Raw genomic sequence first — 18,137 nt, 5'->3', positions numbered from 1 at the left:
GCTAACAGGGAGTACCGCACCATTAGATTCAAGTAGGGTGCAAATGGAGCCCCTTGGGCAGCCATTTGGAGTCACTCCTCCTCAGAGCAGCAGGTCTGCTGTTGGGGACTGTCCCCTTGGGTCTGGACACCATCCAAGGGAACTCCTGGAGGCTGAGAGCCCTCCCTTGTTAGGTCAATGTGCACTTTGGATCACTGGCCATAAACTTCACGAATCAGCAGAGTAGTGATGAATCCATGTGACATCCTGGATCTGTAGGTGATGTCAGTGGAGCTTTAACTGAGTTTGAACCATAAATTTCATTTGGCCTCAATTTATAGGTTCTGTGACATTTAAATTGGTGTGGTCAGGAGGATGTCTATGCAGGGATCGTTAGCGAGGCAGGGATGTGCCCCTTCTGCCCCAGGCATACAGTGAGTGAAGGAGAAGTGGTTCAACCCACTCCTGGTCACAGGTCACAGAATCAAATAAAGCTGCGGGTGTGGTTGTGCTGGTAAAAAAATCCCCAAATCCACTTGCGTCTTCATCACTCTTAGCTGATACTGGGGACATTAACATGAAGAAACAAGATGAGAACAGAACATTCCCACAAGACATGACTTGAATTTATGTTTATTTTATATATATATTTATATATATATACCTTTGTATAGATTAAACTGGGTGGGATTTTATCATATACATTTTTTTGGTATAATACATGAGAAACAGGAACAGGAACATAGCAAATATAAATCAGTACATTCCTTGAATGAACTCTTTGCCACACAGAGACTGAAAAATTGCATGCAATGGGCAGACAGAGAGAAGGGAAATCAGTTTTATTAAAAACGAAACCCCAAAGACAATCTAGGTACAACTGTCAACAGAGGAGCAGCACTATATATGGCAAACCTGTATAAATTAAAAGTAAGTTCCACTCTGACATCTACTATGCTTTAAAGTGCAATGAAGCCTGATTTATTTACCTACAGAATACAGGAAAGATATCCCCCCCCATCCCCATTCCAATCTATCCCTAAAAAAAACCCAAAACCAAACCACAAACGAGAAAACAATAAAATAAATCTAAAGGATATACATTATCCACAGTCCTATAGAGACGCCTACATCTACTCAGTAGCACCAAGAATCTGATATGGGTGTAATTAAATCAATTAAAACTGGGGAGCAATGGGAACATCTTTTGCTGCTTTTGCAGACCTCCTGCCCTTCATTAGTGTCTTGGAGGGGAGGTGGCTCCTCTCCCTGTGCTGGAAGCCAAGGGGACAGTGTACTGTCCTCTCTCCATCCCTGGCTGAGCTGTCTTGGCAGCAGGCTACAAACGCACACACACACACACAGAGAGCACAGTGAGAGCAGCTGCAGGTTACACCAAGGGGATGCAATGGGAAGCTGAGGCCGCACGTGTGCACACACAAGTGTCTGCACTTGGCTGCATGTGTGTGGAGGGAGCGGGACTGATCTACACAGAGGTGAAGGGTTGTGTGAGTCCAACACATGCCACGAGCCTCTTTGGTGAGAGGGCGATGGGAAGGGGAGAGAAGAAGAAAAAGGGACTCAGCACAGTCCTCCTCTTGCCAGCCTCTGGTTGTGTTGTCTTCCAAGGCCAGGGGCCTTTATGCCACAGTTCATCCATCTCCACATGCCACCTCTCAGCAGGCTTCAGTAGCCAAAGGTCTCCTGGGAAGCATAGACCATGTAGAGGAAGCCGTCCTCATCCTTCTCTTGCTCGTAGATCTCCGAGATGGGGGTAGACACACTCACCATGCTGTGCTGGTTCACCAGCAGGAAGAAAGCCTGGGTGGGATTCAGCTGCAAGCGACGCCTGTGGGGGCAAGGGCAGAAGGGCTGGAGTGAAGCCACACCATGTTCTGCTTCCCTCCCAGCAATACTGTTCACATGGGGCCAGGCCTGCAGAGCTGCGACCTTCTCCACAGGCTCAGGACATGGTGTTCATTGCTCTGCTGAGCTGGCTGGGGCTCCAAGGCCTCCAGAGGCAGGACTCTTCAAACCCCTTTCTCCAAGTGCTACTGACAAGGGCAAAGCAGACAGGTGTGTTCCATAAGGATATGGAGGTACCCCTGCCCATGGAAGAGGCACTGGAACTAGACAGCCTTAAGGTCCTTTCCAACTCAAACCATGTTAGTATTCTATGATTCTATAAACAAAGGGGATTGAAGTCCCCCTCATCAGCTCCCTATGAGAGTGGTCACAGTCCTTCACTAGATGCTAAGAACCTGTCTCTCCCCCACCCCAAAAAGCCTGTACCACAACACAAGGCTGCTGTGGTTGTCATGTCCCCGTCCAACCCTCAGCAGCTGCCTCGGCCTCATTCTCACCCCACGCCCTGCGTTCAGGGCCGTGGGCAAGGACAGGTTCACAGCACACCAGCTGCAGCCACCACACTCACCGGATTATTTTGACCAATTCACTCATGTTGACGTGGTCTGGGACAAGGAACTTGGTCTTGTCCAACACTGGCAGCTGTTTCTCCCCTTTATAGCGTTCGATGATGACCTGGGGAGATAGTCAATGGTAGGGTCAGCCACAGTTCACAGCGCCCCAAGCACTGGCCTCAATGTCAAGCACAAATCAAACTACACAAACGGGAAAGTTGAGGTGAGGCCACACTTTGCTTCACCCTCCCAGGGAAACATAACAGAAGGACACAAGCAGTGCCCATCAGGCTGGCTGCAGACAGCTCTTCAGCAACAAGTCATTTCTGCTTGAGCCAGACAGTGGAAAGCATCCAAGATAAGTGAATTAAAACACCAATTGCACTGGCTGCCTGAGAAACAGTTGGTATTAGTGGATTGATTGAGCTACCTCCCTGACATGCAGGAGATACAGCAGAGGAGTGAGGTTTATTTTAGCATCACTTCCAGACTAACCAAAACCGTAAGTTTTGCTGGCTTAAGCTAAGGACTGAACTCATGGTGCACAGATGGAGGCATTTTCCTTCCCTTTTCAACCACAGCTCTGGGCTGCTGCTGTTCAACATCAACCGGCTTGCTCAGGAAGAGCTGTGGATATTCCCAAAGAATATTCTGAGGTTTTAGTTTATAACATTTGTTATAATAGCTTATAATATTTACAGTTTTTAGAAATCACTGTGAAGCCACCCAAGGCTTTCCTTCAGAAAGGGACACTTTGGATTTTGCCAGTCCCGTTCCTTACTTCAATAACACTCCAGTGTGCAGACTCATGGACTCCACAAGAGATGAACTGTGTGGTGAGCTTCCAGGGCACATCAGCACAGTGCCACCATGGGGAGAGCCCAGCCTGTCCTCCCCTATAGGAGGTCTTGCCTGGGAAAGCTCTTACCACATTCTGAAAGGGCTAAACAATGGTTTCTGTTCAGTTCTGCTACTATGATTGATTAATGAATTTCTTGTGTTAAGGAGTCTGCTGGCAGCTACAATTGCCATTCTAAACCAGCTTGGAAATGTCCTATTTTTATTCCAAGGAATAAGGTGGCAGGCAGTTAAAATAAGTAATGGTATCAATTATAAAGCTCAATCCATTCCATTACAGTGATACTCTGACTCACATCTCTCCAATACCTACTTATTTTCTCCACAGACAGACAGTTCATTGTCCTCTCGGAGTTGAGACTCAACATTATTTTTCACTATAAGGAGTTCTACAAATCATCTTCCCAGGTCTCTTCCAAAAATACGTGGGAGACTGCAAATGCCTTCGGACAATGAGGGACGGAGCAGCATGCGGGGACCAGGATCCCCAGAAGATGGCTCTGTGGAGCCGAAAGGATCAGGAGAACCTCTGAGAACACCGATTTCCCTTTCCATTAATCAATCATCTGTTGACACACACCAGGCTCTACCAGCAGCGGCAGCGTAACTCCTGCTGCCTGTCCACACCAACGCCAAACCAGACACTGACTGGGATGCTGTGGTACCACCGGTGAGCTGGGAATGCCTGAGGAGCTCCCTGGAGCGCTGGGATGGGCACAGCTACACCGCAGTCAGCTGCTGGGTTAGGGGGGGCTGTGAGGCACCTGGGTGCGAGCTCTGCACCCAGAGCCTCTGAGGAGACTAACCGGACAAAGCACACGCAAAGGGAACCCAGGAGCCCGAGGGCCAGGCAAGGAGCAGATGAAAGCACCCAGGAGTCCACCGATGTATTCTCACATTGGACACGTCTCCTCTTGATACTGAGCAAGAACGCCAGAGAAAAAGACCAGGGAAAGCCAAGTACTGCTCCTTCAGCCCCTGTGCGAGACAGGGAGCTGATGAAAGAATGATTTTCTGCCACAGATTATAGCATGCATCAGGATGCCCCTCACCAACCTGCTAACATCCCTTCCTCCCTGCACAAGAAGGGTAAAGACAAAGAAGCAAAACCACTCTATTGTATTTCATTTGTCTTGCTTGGACATATGAGTATTTTGGCTGTAAGGGGATGAACAGTCCCAAGGGGCTGGACACTCACAGCAGCCACATACATGGATGCTGCTCTGGCCACTGAGAAACAGAGGCACAAAAGGGCAGCTCTGCAGCAACCCTTCCATGCAGAGAGGGCCCTGTACAGTGGGGCTATGCCTCACTTCTCACTTGCATCTAGCAGGAACAGAAGCAGCCATCTCTCATTACCAGCCAGGTCCATCCACAAAGGAAAGCCTCTCAATTAGTCCAAGAATGGGCCAAGAAGGATGTCCTGGCTGTTAAAGCAGCAGCTGCCTTGTGTCCTGAGCAGACAGAGGGCCTCTCATGTAAAATAGCTCCAGGAGTTTCTGTTTCCAAGAACATGAGCTGCTATTTGGGTAACTAGCTACGGGAACAGGTGGCCAATGGACAAAACGTTCTTGTCCAGCTTGGAGGGAAATGCATGATCAAATGCTAATATTACATCCCTGTGGCCATAGGGCTTATATACAAAGCCACCTCTCCTCCTGCTTCGTGTTCCAAGCTGCTGCCTCATGCGAAAGGGTCATTCTGTGTGGGACACTGCTCTTGGTGTGGTGAGACCCCACCACAGGTCTCTGCAGAAATAACGAGCTGGGCACCAGTGCAAAGGCTCAGGGCAGAGCCTTCAGTGCTGATCCCAATGCAGAGGGGGCTTCAGCAGCATTTATAAACTGAACCCCTGTTCTGGAGCCAGTCTGAAGAGGTAGAAAATGATTTTGGTAGGGAATGGGGCTAGATCTAGCAGCCTAAGAGAGGAAAGGCTGCCAGCGCTCCATGCCCCCAGGTTCAACCAGCAGCAAGGCACAGAATGTATTCCCAGTAGGCCCATGCATGTAAATGCATGTGTGTAACACATACATACACATGGCCAGCCAGAGAGATCACCACAGATGTGCAGAGTGCTCACACAACCACAGAGAGCACCAATAGTTTCATCCTGTCCCCCTCCAGCTGAGCAGGGTGAAGGTCCTTTAATGGCAATATCGACAGTAACCCTGTCCAAAAGGTGCTCTGGTCATGTCAGCCCTGGACACTGGGTCTGACAGCTCCCCAGAACAGCCCCTCGCAGGAGCCCAGAGAAGGCTGTCCCACCAGCTCTCTCCCAACACATGTGTATGTGGCACAGCCCTTCCTCAGCCTGCTCTGGAGACAGGACAGAGATGCCCTTCCCTGGGCACAAAGCCAGGCCATGCACACTGCAAATCACCCTGGCCCTCTGTCACAGCAGAAAGGGTTCTGAGTGGAAACTGGAGATGCAGGATGACGGCAGCAGTAAGGGTGTGACCTGGGCCATCTTCTCCCCAGCTGCCTCTGAGCTGTGAGCTCAAACCCTTTTGCCAATTCCAAGTGCCTCCTTGAACCAAGACCTCCTACAGCCAAGTTGCTGCACTGAGCTGCTCAGACCCACAGCTATGCCCTGCACCATATTGCAGCATAAGGCTTTGCTCAGCCCAAGCACTGAAAGCAGCATACAGTGGGCTCGCAGGAACTTTGCTATGTAAAAGAGAAGAGATGGCATCAAACTTGATGTCAGGGTCTACCTGAGACCAGGCCTTTAGAGGTACCAGTGACACAAACACAGCTGGAGCCCTCAGGGCCACTGAACAAAGAGGTTACTGGGAGTGCTCAGTTCTCTGCCATGGCTAATCCTACACACACACACACACAGAGCTCCCCAGCCAGCCACACCAGTGGATGGACCCTGATGACACAGAAGCCTTCTCCTAGGGCATGTGGTGGTTGACCCCAACACAAAGAGCAGTCCAGCTCAGTCTCCCACCATGGTTCAGCCAGGCTGGTAAAATTCTGCATGCAGATGCAGAGCTCTGGCTCCTCCTGTTCATTTTCCAGCCAATACACATTTGTGTAGAGGCACTTGATACATGTGTGTATAGTTTATGTACAACTTATTTCTAGCCTGTCTTCATTGCTAGAACTTAAGGCATTGTAATTAGCTCTGCCACAACTCCAGAGAAATGCAGATCTAGACTGATGCCATGAAATCCATGTTAAAAGCAGTGATCAGTAAGTGTGCAGATGATATGGCATACTGGTATTCACTGTGCTGCAAAGGTCAGGTCTGCTGAGCTGACAGCACATGGAAAAGAAGGAAGAGAAAGAATTCTTTTTGCTAGAAGATACTGTGCTAGAATCAAAAGAAAAACAGGAATGGACTAGTATGTGCCAAGAGTAGTTTTAGACATTAAGCCTTGAAGGCTAAATATTGATTGTATGCAATTCTAATCCAATGCCAAGGGAGCTGAATTAGGGACATATCCCACTTTCTGGTCACATGTGATATGATATTGCAAATACTAACTCAAGCAATTCCCAAGTGTATTATTTCACAAAGTTCTTCATCTTCTCAGGAAGAGAAACAAATATTAATACTTAGCTAGGACATCACAAGCACACTCACAGCCAAAGAACAAGACAGCATATTACGTCTGACATGGACAGGAAGAACTGGAGTCAATTCATGGAGTCTTCATGGAGCAAATGTCAATAACAGATAATGGGAAAGTACGGAAGGTGTGTGACCATTTGGTTGTGGTGTGAATTACTCCACCAGGGTCTCTGCTTTCAGTATAGCAAAGATCATCTCATACATCTTTCTCTGGGCAGATGCAGACAAATCCTTACCAGGTTATCCAGGAAAAGCCAAGTAGCTACTACAGAAAACAAACAAAACCCAACCCACACAAAGCTGTATTAGCTTGGAAGGAGATTTGAGATCAGCTCAGCTCCTTGCCTCTAGGGCAGGTGTGAAGCGTAGGAGAAAGGCTGCACTTTGCATTGCTCAGAATGCAGCTGGCATGCACCAGGCATGGGAGGCTTACAGAGCATCCCGTATTGATTCTGTGGAACAAGTCTTTGTAACCTCTGTGGCTGGCTGGTGGAGGCAATCCAGCAGCAGCACAGAGGGGTGATGAGAACAAAGGCTAACACAGAACAGTGGGAACAACTTACCGGGATTTTGTTGGGATGCTGCTCTCGGATCTGCTGCACTTCTTTACAACGATCCGCTGGAGAGAAAGAAGTGAAGAAGCAGAGTTAGAAACACATGGCTGTGCAAGCTCAGGCAAACCCAGGGTAACCACCCTGCAAACCACACACAAAGAGCAACACTGCTAAAGAAATGCACATTCTGCTCATCAGGCCTTTTCTGACCAGTCTGCAGCAGGGAGATGCTCAGGAGATGTCAGCTTCAGTGATCAGACCTTAATGGCTTCCTGCCACCCCAGTCACCTCCCAAGGCAGGGACATACTACCCTGCCCAGTAAAACTGGGCAACACACATGGAAACCAAATGACTGAAGTGAGCCCATAAGGATAACAAAACTGTATTCTTACATCTGCCTTAAGTGAATGCAGCTCAGTGCTGGGCAGCAGCACAGCTTTAGGGGCTCAGCTCTGGAAGTTCAGGCTCCTTGTGTCTCCTGGCTGCTTCCCCAGAGGAACGGAGTCTCTTAACTGGGACTGGGTTTTAGCCATTTCCTTCTGCCCTTTGTACACTTCCAAGCACTGTCTGGCACAATGCCTCAGTCCAAAAGAGATACACCTTGCCAAGGAGGGCTCCTTCACTATCACAGACCTACAACAGCTACTGGCCTGACAGAAAGTACTTCTAGACCTGTTGTGGAAACAGGAAATAAAACTTAAGCAAGGAGATGACCCAGGTACTAAAAGATCTTTTTTCCTGCAGTTGCTCTTACACTTCCCAACCCATTTTCCTCCAGAGTTCATGTCTGACACACACAACAGCCAGCACCTAAAAGCCTGTATGCTCTTTGAGCTCACAGGAGAAATTCAAATGCCCCCCTAATTGTTTTATCAGAGGGCCCTCCACTTACCACAACCCAAAGCAGCAGGAAAGAGGACAAAACCCTGCCAGGACCAGCTATGTCTGTGTGTGCTGTTCCTGCGACACTACAGACCTATGCTCCTCCTTTGCATTACCATTACCCTGGGAAGTGCTTCACAGCTCATCTGAAGCACCCTGGGGAAGCAGTTTCATGGATCACAGCAGGTAAAGCCAGGGGTGAAGGCCAACAACTAAGGACCACCTAGAAATGCAAGATCTGGGTCTTGCAGGATCTGTGATGGGATCCTCCTGTCACTGGCACAGCACCCTCTTCAAGCCTGACCCCCCTGAACTGCTTCACACAGCCCCAGTTCCTCACAACCTACCAGGATAGGGCAGGATAAGTGCATGTGTTTGAGTGTGTTTTTTCCCCACAAACATTAAGCATTTCTTCTCTAACCATTTGCTAAAATCCTATTTCTTATAAATTGAAATTGGTTAGATGCTACTTTGGGAACAGACTGGAGTCCTTTTGGGACACAACTATAAAGTCACTGGATCACAGAGGCTTTTAAGTACTTAATTATCTTTTTTCTGCTAGGAATTGCCAAACTTTTCTACTGTAGGACTCCATGGGCTAGCAAGACAAAGCAAGATTATTTGGATTTGATGGAAAATTCAGGCATTTTTGTTTGGGGTTTTGTGACTGAAGATGCAGTTCCCCATGTTTCCTTTTCACCATATCCAGTGCTCCAGAGCACCCAGATTTATCCTTGTCCAGGCCGTTTTCCCCTGAGGTCCAAAATCAGCAAGGAGTTAGGCAGCAATCAGCATTGCATGTGACACTGGTACAGCAATGGCTGAAGGACAGAGTGACAGAAAGCATCAAGCACACAAGCAACCAATGCATAGGACAGCATCTGAAAGGCTGGAGATCCAGAGCACGAGCAGACAACCCTTACCAGCATAAGCTCTTTAGGCTCAGGCTTGCTGGGTATTAACAGAGCCTGCAGAAAGCTGTGTCCTCATGGCTGGAGAGTCCATGCTTCAGTATCCACCCTATCCTGTGGCATATCTGGTAAGATGGCCACCTGGCCTCTGGCTATCTGGTAAGATGGCCATGTGGATGAGCTCCCCAGACATCATGCATTTCCCTGTAGGGTCACAGAACTTTCTGTGCATGAGAAAGGTCTGAGAAGCAATTTGCTGAAGATAAGTTGCCAGCCTTTGCATGTTACGATGGCTAGTGATATACATAACCTCAGAGCACCCAAGTGGTCTCAGCTGCATGCACCAGAAGGCAGCCTGATACCCCACCTTGCTCCCTGGAAGCACCACCAACTCCAGCTCAAGGGTTTCTTCCAGGTCTCGCTGCCTCTGTGCTCAGCAGGAATCAAGGGCAGCAGCCACGAGTGACAAAGCTCTCAACCAGCCTCAAGTCTGACATACGGTCCCCTGACCCACTCTTTAAGACCTGCCATGTGCCCAGGACCTGGTCCCTCAGGTCAGATGTGTGCAGAGTTTTTGCCCTCCCTGTGTGAAGGGGCTGATCTGCAGGTTACCACAAGGTAATGACAGCTGGTGCTGCTTTACTCAAAGGGCTGCAGGATCCCTTCAGCAGGTACTTGTGATTGCAGCTACAAGCACCTAAGCTCTTCTTCCTCTGCCCAGGGGATGCCTATTTCAGAAACTTCATTCTTGAAGGCAGCTGGCATCAACCCCACCTAAGCTGTTCAGATACCCCAAGATCCAGGCAGAAGTTTCCAGGCCATTGGAAGTTCTGCTAAGGAGTGCACTCAGTCCCATCCTCCAACCTTTGGTTTGAGGTCCAACCAGACAGGCTTGGGAATCAAGAGAATCTGTCCTGCCTCAAACACTGCACAAGGGTAATTCCCATGCACACCACAGTTCAGGTGCTAGAGATCTCCTGCAAGAAGCAGGTGATGGTCACCCACAACCTCCTCAGCTGGGAGTGGGAGCTAGAGGTTGATCCTTTGTCTCATGTCAGCATCTTCAACATCAAGTAGCAAAGAATGGCTATAAATGCCACCTTTAATTTCGTGTATCTGTAGCCTAAGTCATAGGAATAAAGAGAAAACCATTAAAGGGGTCTCAAGAAAGACATGGTGGAGATGCCAGCCTGGCACCCAGGCTCATGCCACGTACAGCACTGCAGGCAGGTTGCTCCCACATTACAACTGTGCTATTTGAGGTTAAGACTTTCCCCTTTCCTGTAGCACCTGGCCACAGTCAATCCTAAGCCCTGAAGGGACCCACAACTGTTTGTACAACCCAGTCCTTATCTGCATTTTTTTCTTTGGCCCTTCCTTGCTAAGCACCTGATTGCAGCAGCTCAGGGCCTCCAAGCAGGATGGGACAGAGGAGCTGAGGCAAGATTCCTGACCTGCACACAGAGGGAACAGCACCGTGCCTGCTCCACATCTGCTGCGAGGGAAGCTGGGCTTCTCCCCATGCCGGGATGTGAAAGCTCAAGATGGCAGCAAGATAAAAACCACACCCTTTCCGTTAGTTATTCCTAGCAAAAATTTGCTGCTGGGGCCTTTGAAAGACAGGAGTATTTTTGTAGCATTACATATGCCACAGAAATTGCCTGTTTCTCCTCCAACTGCTGTTTCAACTGTTAAGTACCCACAGCAAAGCTTGCAAATTGCCCAAAACACCAGAATCTCAGCTGTTTTTCTTAACTGAGGTCCTTCCCAAGCTGTTCTCCCAAAGACGTGGGCACACCGTGTATCCCATGGCAATGAGGGATGGGCTGGTTATGGCAGTGAAGAACAGCAGAAAATTTTAAGCCAGACTTTCCAAACATGAACCATTTTATCAGCAGTGTCTAGTAACGCGTGCTATGGGAGAGTGCTGTGCTGGGTGCTGTGCAGACACAGGACACAAGGACAGCCCTGGATGCAAAGCAGTTTAATCAGACAAAAAGTACAGATGGTGGAACAGAAGGAAAACACATGGCAAGTTCTCCAGCAATGCAGTTGTGTGATGGATAGCATTTTTCAGGTGACACTGGACAAACATTGGTACTGCCCTGGGGCAGCAGACGGACTCTACAACTAGCCCTGTTGCCTGTGACCAAAAGGAATACTGTTAAGAAAACACCATGAACAAAAAACACCACCTGGAAACGTCATCAGTGTACTACCGGGTCAACAGCTCCTGAGTTGAGCTAGAGCTGTGTGTGGAAAGCAAAGAGCAGAAATTCACCAAGTCAGCTACTGCCTCTCCCTGTGGTCCCACATCCCACGACTCCTGGTCCAGCCCTCCATGGCATGAAGGGAGTGTGCAGATATCCCTGCCACTGGCAGTAGGCTGCCAGCCCTCTTGCTTTCTCACTGCCCTCCACAAGACACTGGCAGCCAGCTTAGGGGTGGATCCACCTCAGATCTGAAGCAGACGCAAAAATGAACATGGTTCTTCAAGAAGCTGCTGTGGTCTGTCCCAGGGCAGAGGGCTGCTGGAACCTGGTCCTCTCTCCAGGAGTTTCTGTGAGGAGGAACTGGATGGTTTGAAATCAGGGCATGTCTGGGATGAGCTGGCAACTGCTAAAGGCACGGGGAAGTTATGCAAGTAATTCCAGATGCACATCCATAAATATTTTTGTGGTGTCACACCACCCTAAGGCCGACACCTCTCACCACCAGGAAGTGCACCCTGTGTATGTGTCCATGGCTCACACCACAGCTGACCTGACCTGTCCTTGCCCAGTGCTGGAGGGCTGGTTCGCAGGCCTGGGGCACTGCAGGAGGAAAAAGAGGAGACTCCACATCCAGGAAAGGAGGGCAGAGCTCGGGAGGCCTGCTGTATCCTGTGAAGGCTGTCCTTGCTGCTAAGACAAGGCTGTTGTCTCAGGCTACATAGGCCAGCAGCAGTGCAGAAACCTGACTGTGATTCTGATCACTGGTTGTATTTTAGTTCTTCTGTCTGCAAAGAAGAGAGGGCTCTGGACAGGATGAATGACCTGGGACCAAAACTGCACTGGTTTGAACTTGGTGTCTGATACAAAGTGTGTCTCTGCAACGTGGTGTAAGATAGAGTCTGGTGCTCTGCTGTCACAGGAAGGTATGAACATGAACATGGAGCAACTAATGAGGTCCGCAGGACTATCCCTTTTGTTGTTACAACTTCATTACAAGATGTTTCATGTCTGGCAGGATTTCTGAATACCCAGCTCCTAGAGCCCTGAGAGTGCAGAGGGATCTCAGCACTCTGGTTATTTGTGTATCCCAATCTTCCTGGCTGCTTGACAATGGATTTTAAAAGACAAACAGGAACCACCTTTTTTTTTTTTTCAGTTTCAAAATATATCTGAATATAATTGAACCTGACTCCAGGAAGGAGTATTTGTACCCAGCAAATCCATGATAAGGGCTCAGCTCGTGACCAAGCAGACCTGCACAACAACCATGAAGTCTAAATTCATGTTAAGACACGTGCTCTCTGGATGCACAGTTCCATGTCACCCCTGCCAGGGGCCATGCAGGATGAGCAGTGGGCCTCCAGCATTCTAACAGCTTTAAACAGGGCTTTCAACTCACTACACCTCCCAAGCATGGGAGGCAAATGGGCAGTATTTTCTGTGCCATGTTTGGATGGCATACTGAGTACTTACATCAGAGTTCCAGATAAGGAATGGGTTTATTTTGCTCAGTGTTTAATCACAGTTCACTAGCCTTGGAAAAAGAACAGCAAGTTCCCTCTGCATGAGCCTCTAGAGATTGTCCTCAGGGCTTCCCTCTAGCTTTTGGTTGACCTTTTCTTCTGTCTTGACAACCTTTTGCAATTATAAGCCTCTAAGACAGGAGGGGTGCACTCAAATTTCTCAGAACTACTCACAACACTTCACATTGCTCAAAGAAGTGGCACTCCTGACAGAACTGTGTTTTAATGCAGAACACATGTGCATGCACAAAGAGAGCTCGCACAGCCCAGGACATTGCTATTTGTGCACAAACAGGCCTGGACATGCACAGATTTGCAGAGTCTATTTGGAGAGATGTGCCAGACACAAGAGTCTTGAACTTACTCCTTTATTGTCTCTCACAGCCTATTTCCAAAGTGCCTTCTGAAGACAAAAGGCAACAAACGACTGCAGGACCAGAGTCAAGAGTCTTTATGCACTGCAAGTCAACCACAGAACGTCACCCAAGAGGGTGACATCTTCCAGGGGACTCTGGGTCTTGCCAAGGAAGGAACACAGAAGCCAATGGAGGTGACTTGTCTGTGGTTCATGGCTACCTGATGACAGCAGCAAGACTCCAGATTCATCAGTCTCCACCTTCCTGGCTCAAGGGGACATCTGAAGTTCTTGTAGTGAAGAAAGAATTAAGTAAAAGCAAAGGACACGCAGGTTTTATTATCCTGGCTGCCAGTCAGTTTTGTTATATAAAAGAATAATAATTAAAATCCCCAGTATCTGTGGTCTCCATGTCTAGCTGGCATTAGCTCTGGATGTTTGTTCAGTTTTTCTCATACCAGCATTTTCTTCAACACTGATAATTAACCACACATCAAAACACGTCACAGAATGTTCTCAGTAATTAATACAAGACAGGCAGCTAAGCATCAACTTGCAGCAGCAGCCTCACTTCAAGGAAGCCCAGCTCCTAAAGCACGACTGCTAGAGCATGACTGCTGCAAGCACAGTCTGAGGACAAACTGACTGATTAACCAACCTCACATGAGGACACTTTTCCAAGCCACCAACAAGCAAAGCTGTTATGACAAGCACAGGATGGTGTGTGAGACGTGACAACTCATCCACTGCTGGTCTTTCAACTCATAAACATAGCTTACGCTAAGGTGCGTTCCCAGAGAAGGCAACACTCTTCCCCAAAGCCAAGAGGAGAATTCAGCTCCACACACTGCCATCATCTACTGCTGCCTTTCCTCTACAGAGAGGTGGCTTCCCAGAACTAAAGGCAGATCTCCCAGAGTGCTGAGCCTGGGATGAGAATACTCAGCCCAGAGAGGCTAAGGTTAAACCTCTAAGTTTGTCACCTAGCCAAGGGCTCCAGCTGCCCAACAGGACACAGCGTATGTGTCTCACTGCAAGTGCCTCCATTTCAGCAGGATGCTGGGGCACGAGGCCAGCTGGCACTCAGTGAGCCGACTGGTCTAGGTTTAAGGTCTATGGCTGTCACACTGGCTGAGCACTGTGCTGAAAAGAAAGCTTGAAGCCTCTTGTCAGCCTTGCAACAGGGAACAGCCAATTCAAAACAATCCCTTCAAGAGCAGTGGGAGGTGTGAGCACTGCCCAACACTCCTGAGGACTCATGTCTTTACAGGAAGCACAATGGTGTTGTCAGGCTGCTGCATGATCGCTGCAGCCAGGACACCCTGTTCCTCTGACACAAACCACAGCTTTGTTCTGGGAATTGTTCTGGGCTCCTATGAAGGATCTGACTACACAGAAGACAGCCACCTCAGTGGCTATAGCCAGGCTCACCACATGAATGCAGAGGGTTACTGTTAGATTTTACCCCCATGTACCCAGACCAAACATGCTCTGCCAGAGACATGCCAAAGACAGAACCAGGTCACAGAGCATCACCCTGTCACCACTAACAGCAGTCCAAATCACAGGAGAGGTCAACTCTGGCTCAAAGCCCTGGTGTTTCCCAGCCAGTCCCTTTTTCACATCCTCAATGATGAATTTTATTCAGGATATACCCAAGGCAAAGCAGATGAACAAGCAGAAGGAGAAAATGGGAAAAGAAACCCCAAAAATACAAAATGGGGGAAAACATGCACTGAGGAAAGTAAAATCTTAAGCATGGGGTGGCAGAACAAGACCTAAGCAAGCCTCTTGCTGTGAACCTGGAGCCTGGGTGCGTTTTGTAAACAGCCACATTGCTGACTCTGCCTTTTGTCTGGTTGTTTTTAGAACCACTCCACTTCTGTAAAGTTTTGAAGCCTTAAAAATCAAGCCCTGCTGAGGGTACAGCGTCACTGCTGCTGTTTTCCATCAGCCCTCTCCAACTGCATCGTAAACAATCACTTCCTGCTCCTGTTGTGTAATGATTTGAAGACAAAAACAAGCTGTATTTACTTTCTCCAACTGAGCAACTCCAGCCCTGACCCAAAGCAAGTGTGGGCTGCCAGGCCTCCTCCTCCTCCCCCTCCTCCTGGCTGAGCTCTGCAGACCAGTCAGCTGAGAGAGCAAAAGGGCAGAGGAAAGTACACAGAAACAAGGAGCACTTGCAGTTGCCGGCACCAAACTCCCTCACCCCCTCCTTCCCTCCCAGGCTATTTTAATCCTGCTTTCTTTCAACTACTCGGAGCCTCGGATTTTGTTTTCCTTCTGGCTCATATGAAGCCAGAGCAGCCTGCAAAGACAAACCAGGTTCCTCCTGACCACAGTAAGTTGATTCTCACCAGTTTAACAGCAGATAGTTACTAAGGGTCACTAACTACTTACTAGGACTCTAGTTCTTTTAATACATAGCTCAAGAGAACAAAGCAGGGTCCAAACAAGCGTCCCAGGGTACCCAGACTTCCCTTGTTTGTGCACATTCCCTTGGCTCAGTCGCTGTGGCAGGAGAAGGCTGTGTAAGCATCCAAGGCCTGGAAGGTTGTGCCAATAAATTACCAAATATTTACAGTTTCCAAGAGAGCAATGAGGGGTTGGATCAGCAGGAAAAAAGCTCCAGTTTTAAAGCTAACATAGGAAGCACACCCTCACCTGCCTTTGGACAGCATCTGACACAAATCAAGGTCTTATCTGGCATGAATACACCGATTTCAGCATTATTCAGGCAGTAAAGCTCAACCAATAGCCCCCTTGGGATGTAACTTGCCAGAAACATGGACCTTTCCCAATGCCAGCTGGCAAAGGTCAGGCAAAACAGCAGTTGATGTTTCATCTGATTTCATTATTGGATCTGGCAGTCCAATCTAGGAACTTATGTAGTCACCGTCTTGTCGGTTTGAGTTTTCATTTTGAGTTTCCCCACCATGCACTTTAACAAAGGGATGGGTGTGACGGGAGCATTAATTCTTTCGGCGTCAAGAACAACTAGAGAGGGTGTATCAAATTCTTGAAACAGTAACTACTCTAAGCTTAAGGAGATGGGGGGGGAAGGTAATTTTTGAAGAGGTCATCATGCTCTGACAGTCCAAAGTGTAAAGACTGGACCTAGGGCAGGAGTGAAACAAGAATCGCAGAAGGTTTGGGCTGGAAGTGGCCTTAAATACCACCTAGATCTAAAAATATGTACCTCCTGACTCCTACCCTCGCCCTGCAGACTTCAGAGCTCCTTGTAGCCGACACCCCACCCCAGTCGCCCCAGTTGCTCGGGTGGATGCATACACAAGACAAGACACAGGAGGGTGACAGCTCAGCAACCACACTCGGGTTCTCCAGCAGCCCCCCCCCCGTGCTCATCTGGCCCGTTTTGTTATCCTGTGCTTTGCAAAAACGGAGCTTATCGAGGGGGAGCGACCGAACCTGGGCTCCAGTACCCAGTAACCCCGGCAGGGCTCAGCGCTGCCCGCGCTAGGGGCTCGGTACATTTGGGGGTCTCGACACCCCCCCGGCCCTTCCGCCAGCTCCCACGCCCGCCCCCCGAAGACCAGCGGCAGGGATGACATCACCGCGCGGCGGCCCCGGCACCGCCCGCCCCTTTCCGCGGAGCCCGGCGGAGGCCAAGCCCCCGGCCCCACGGGGACTCCCCAGCCTCCCCCCAGCCCGGCTCACCGAAGGTGCGGCGCTGCTTGAAGGGCCGGTCCGACGGCATGGCGGCCAGGGCGGCGGGGCCGGCGAGCGGCTCCTGTGGCGGCGCGGCCTGCGAGGGCGCTGCGGCGGAGTGGGTCACTGACGTCACCGCGGCACGCCCGGAGGGGCGGGGCTTGGCTCGGCTCACGTCGGGGAAGGAAGAGCCCCGCCCGCCCCCTCCCGCTGTGCGGGAACGCGGTAGCACCGGGAGCGCTCCGGGGGTACCGGTGGCAGCGCGATTCTGCCCGAGCTGACCCGAGCAGCAGCTGACCTCCAACCTTGCTCCACGCTAGCCCCGGGCTGCCGCCGTCGGAGGTGCCCAAAGGATGGAGGTGTCGAGGCTCCAGCGCATGGTGGCTGCTGCTTCTGGAGATCCCGGCTCCGGCGTTCCAGCGCAACCGCCGGCACTACGAGGAAGGGTCCACATGTGTCCGAGAGCACAGACCACGGGCCCAGTTCTGAGCTTCTACAGTGCACGAAGCCAGACACAAACCGATCCCAGCGGGGTCACTGGATACCTGCAATTCCCATGGCTGCCTACATAATTTCCCAACTAACGAGTCTCGTTTTCTGCATTCAGAGCTGCATTTATGCAGAGTATTTTAAAGACTACAAACAGGGCAGGCTATTTCTGAACAAATGAATCAAAACCACATGGAACCAAAAACACACGGAATGTCAGCATTCCATGGAGAACAGTGTTTAACATCCCTCCTCAATGTAGGTACACTGCAACCAAAGCTGTGTTCTGCCAACAGTGTTTCACTGCTTACAGTGAACTAGTACAAAACACAAGTGAATGCAGAATAAAGGATTAAGTACAGCCTCAGTAAAAAAAAAAAAGCATCTGTTAAAAACTGCTGCAATTATTGAAAATGTCACCAATTCAAAATAGGTTTAAGTATAATCAAATTCTTTTCTCCTCTTAGAGCTCTCCAAGAAAGGAAGCATTACTTTCATGGCTAACATCATGGATTTTCCTTGACCAGGCAGTAGCAGTAGTTAAACAAACACAGATGTGTATGGAAGACTCTTCAGAGTCACTTTTATAATTAAGATACAAGTAGAGATGTTTCCAATACAGGTCCTTTTAATCAGAAAACACGTAAGGGAAAGCAGTAATGTTGAATGAGGCATGGCAAGGTGGTCAACTTTACAGACT

At 49.3% G+C, this 18,137-nt stretch overlaps 1 protein-coding gene across 1 annotated transcript; it reads right to left on the bottom strand.

The window, feature by feature from the left end:
• Positions 1 to 600: 600 nt before the first annotated feature.
• On the bottom strand, positions 601 to 17,116 carry MAP1LC3A (microtubule associated protein 1 light chain 3 alpha). The gene is made up of 4 exons (XM_061375486.1): positions 16,958 to 17,116; positions 7,401 to 7,456; positions 2,414 to 2,520; positions 601 to 1,828 (listed from the first exon to the last, which is right to left on the bottom strand). Exons 1-4 carry the CDS (start codon positions 16,995 to 16,997, stop codon positions 1,666 to 1,668), a joined length of 366 nt encoding a protein of 121 aa, XP_061231470.1. The 5' UTR covers positions 16,998 to 17,116; the 3' UTR covers positions 601 to 1,665.
• Positions 17,117 to 18,137: the final 1,021 nt, after the last annotated feature.

This window comes from Neopsephotus bourkii, unplaced genomic scaffold (assembly GCF_033783945.1).
Source record: "Neopsephotus bourkii isolate Nb327-2 ecotype Australia unplaced genomic scaffold, CSIRO-AGI_Nbou_v1 NB_1663, whole genome shotgun sequence".
Lineage (NCBI taxonomy): Eukaryota > Metazoa > Chordata > Aves > Psittaciformes > Psittacidae > Neopsephotus > Neopsephotus bourkii.
Note: the sequence above shows the minus strand (reverse complement) of the source record. Positions and strands in the feature narration are given on the sequence as shown.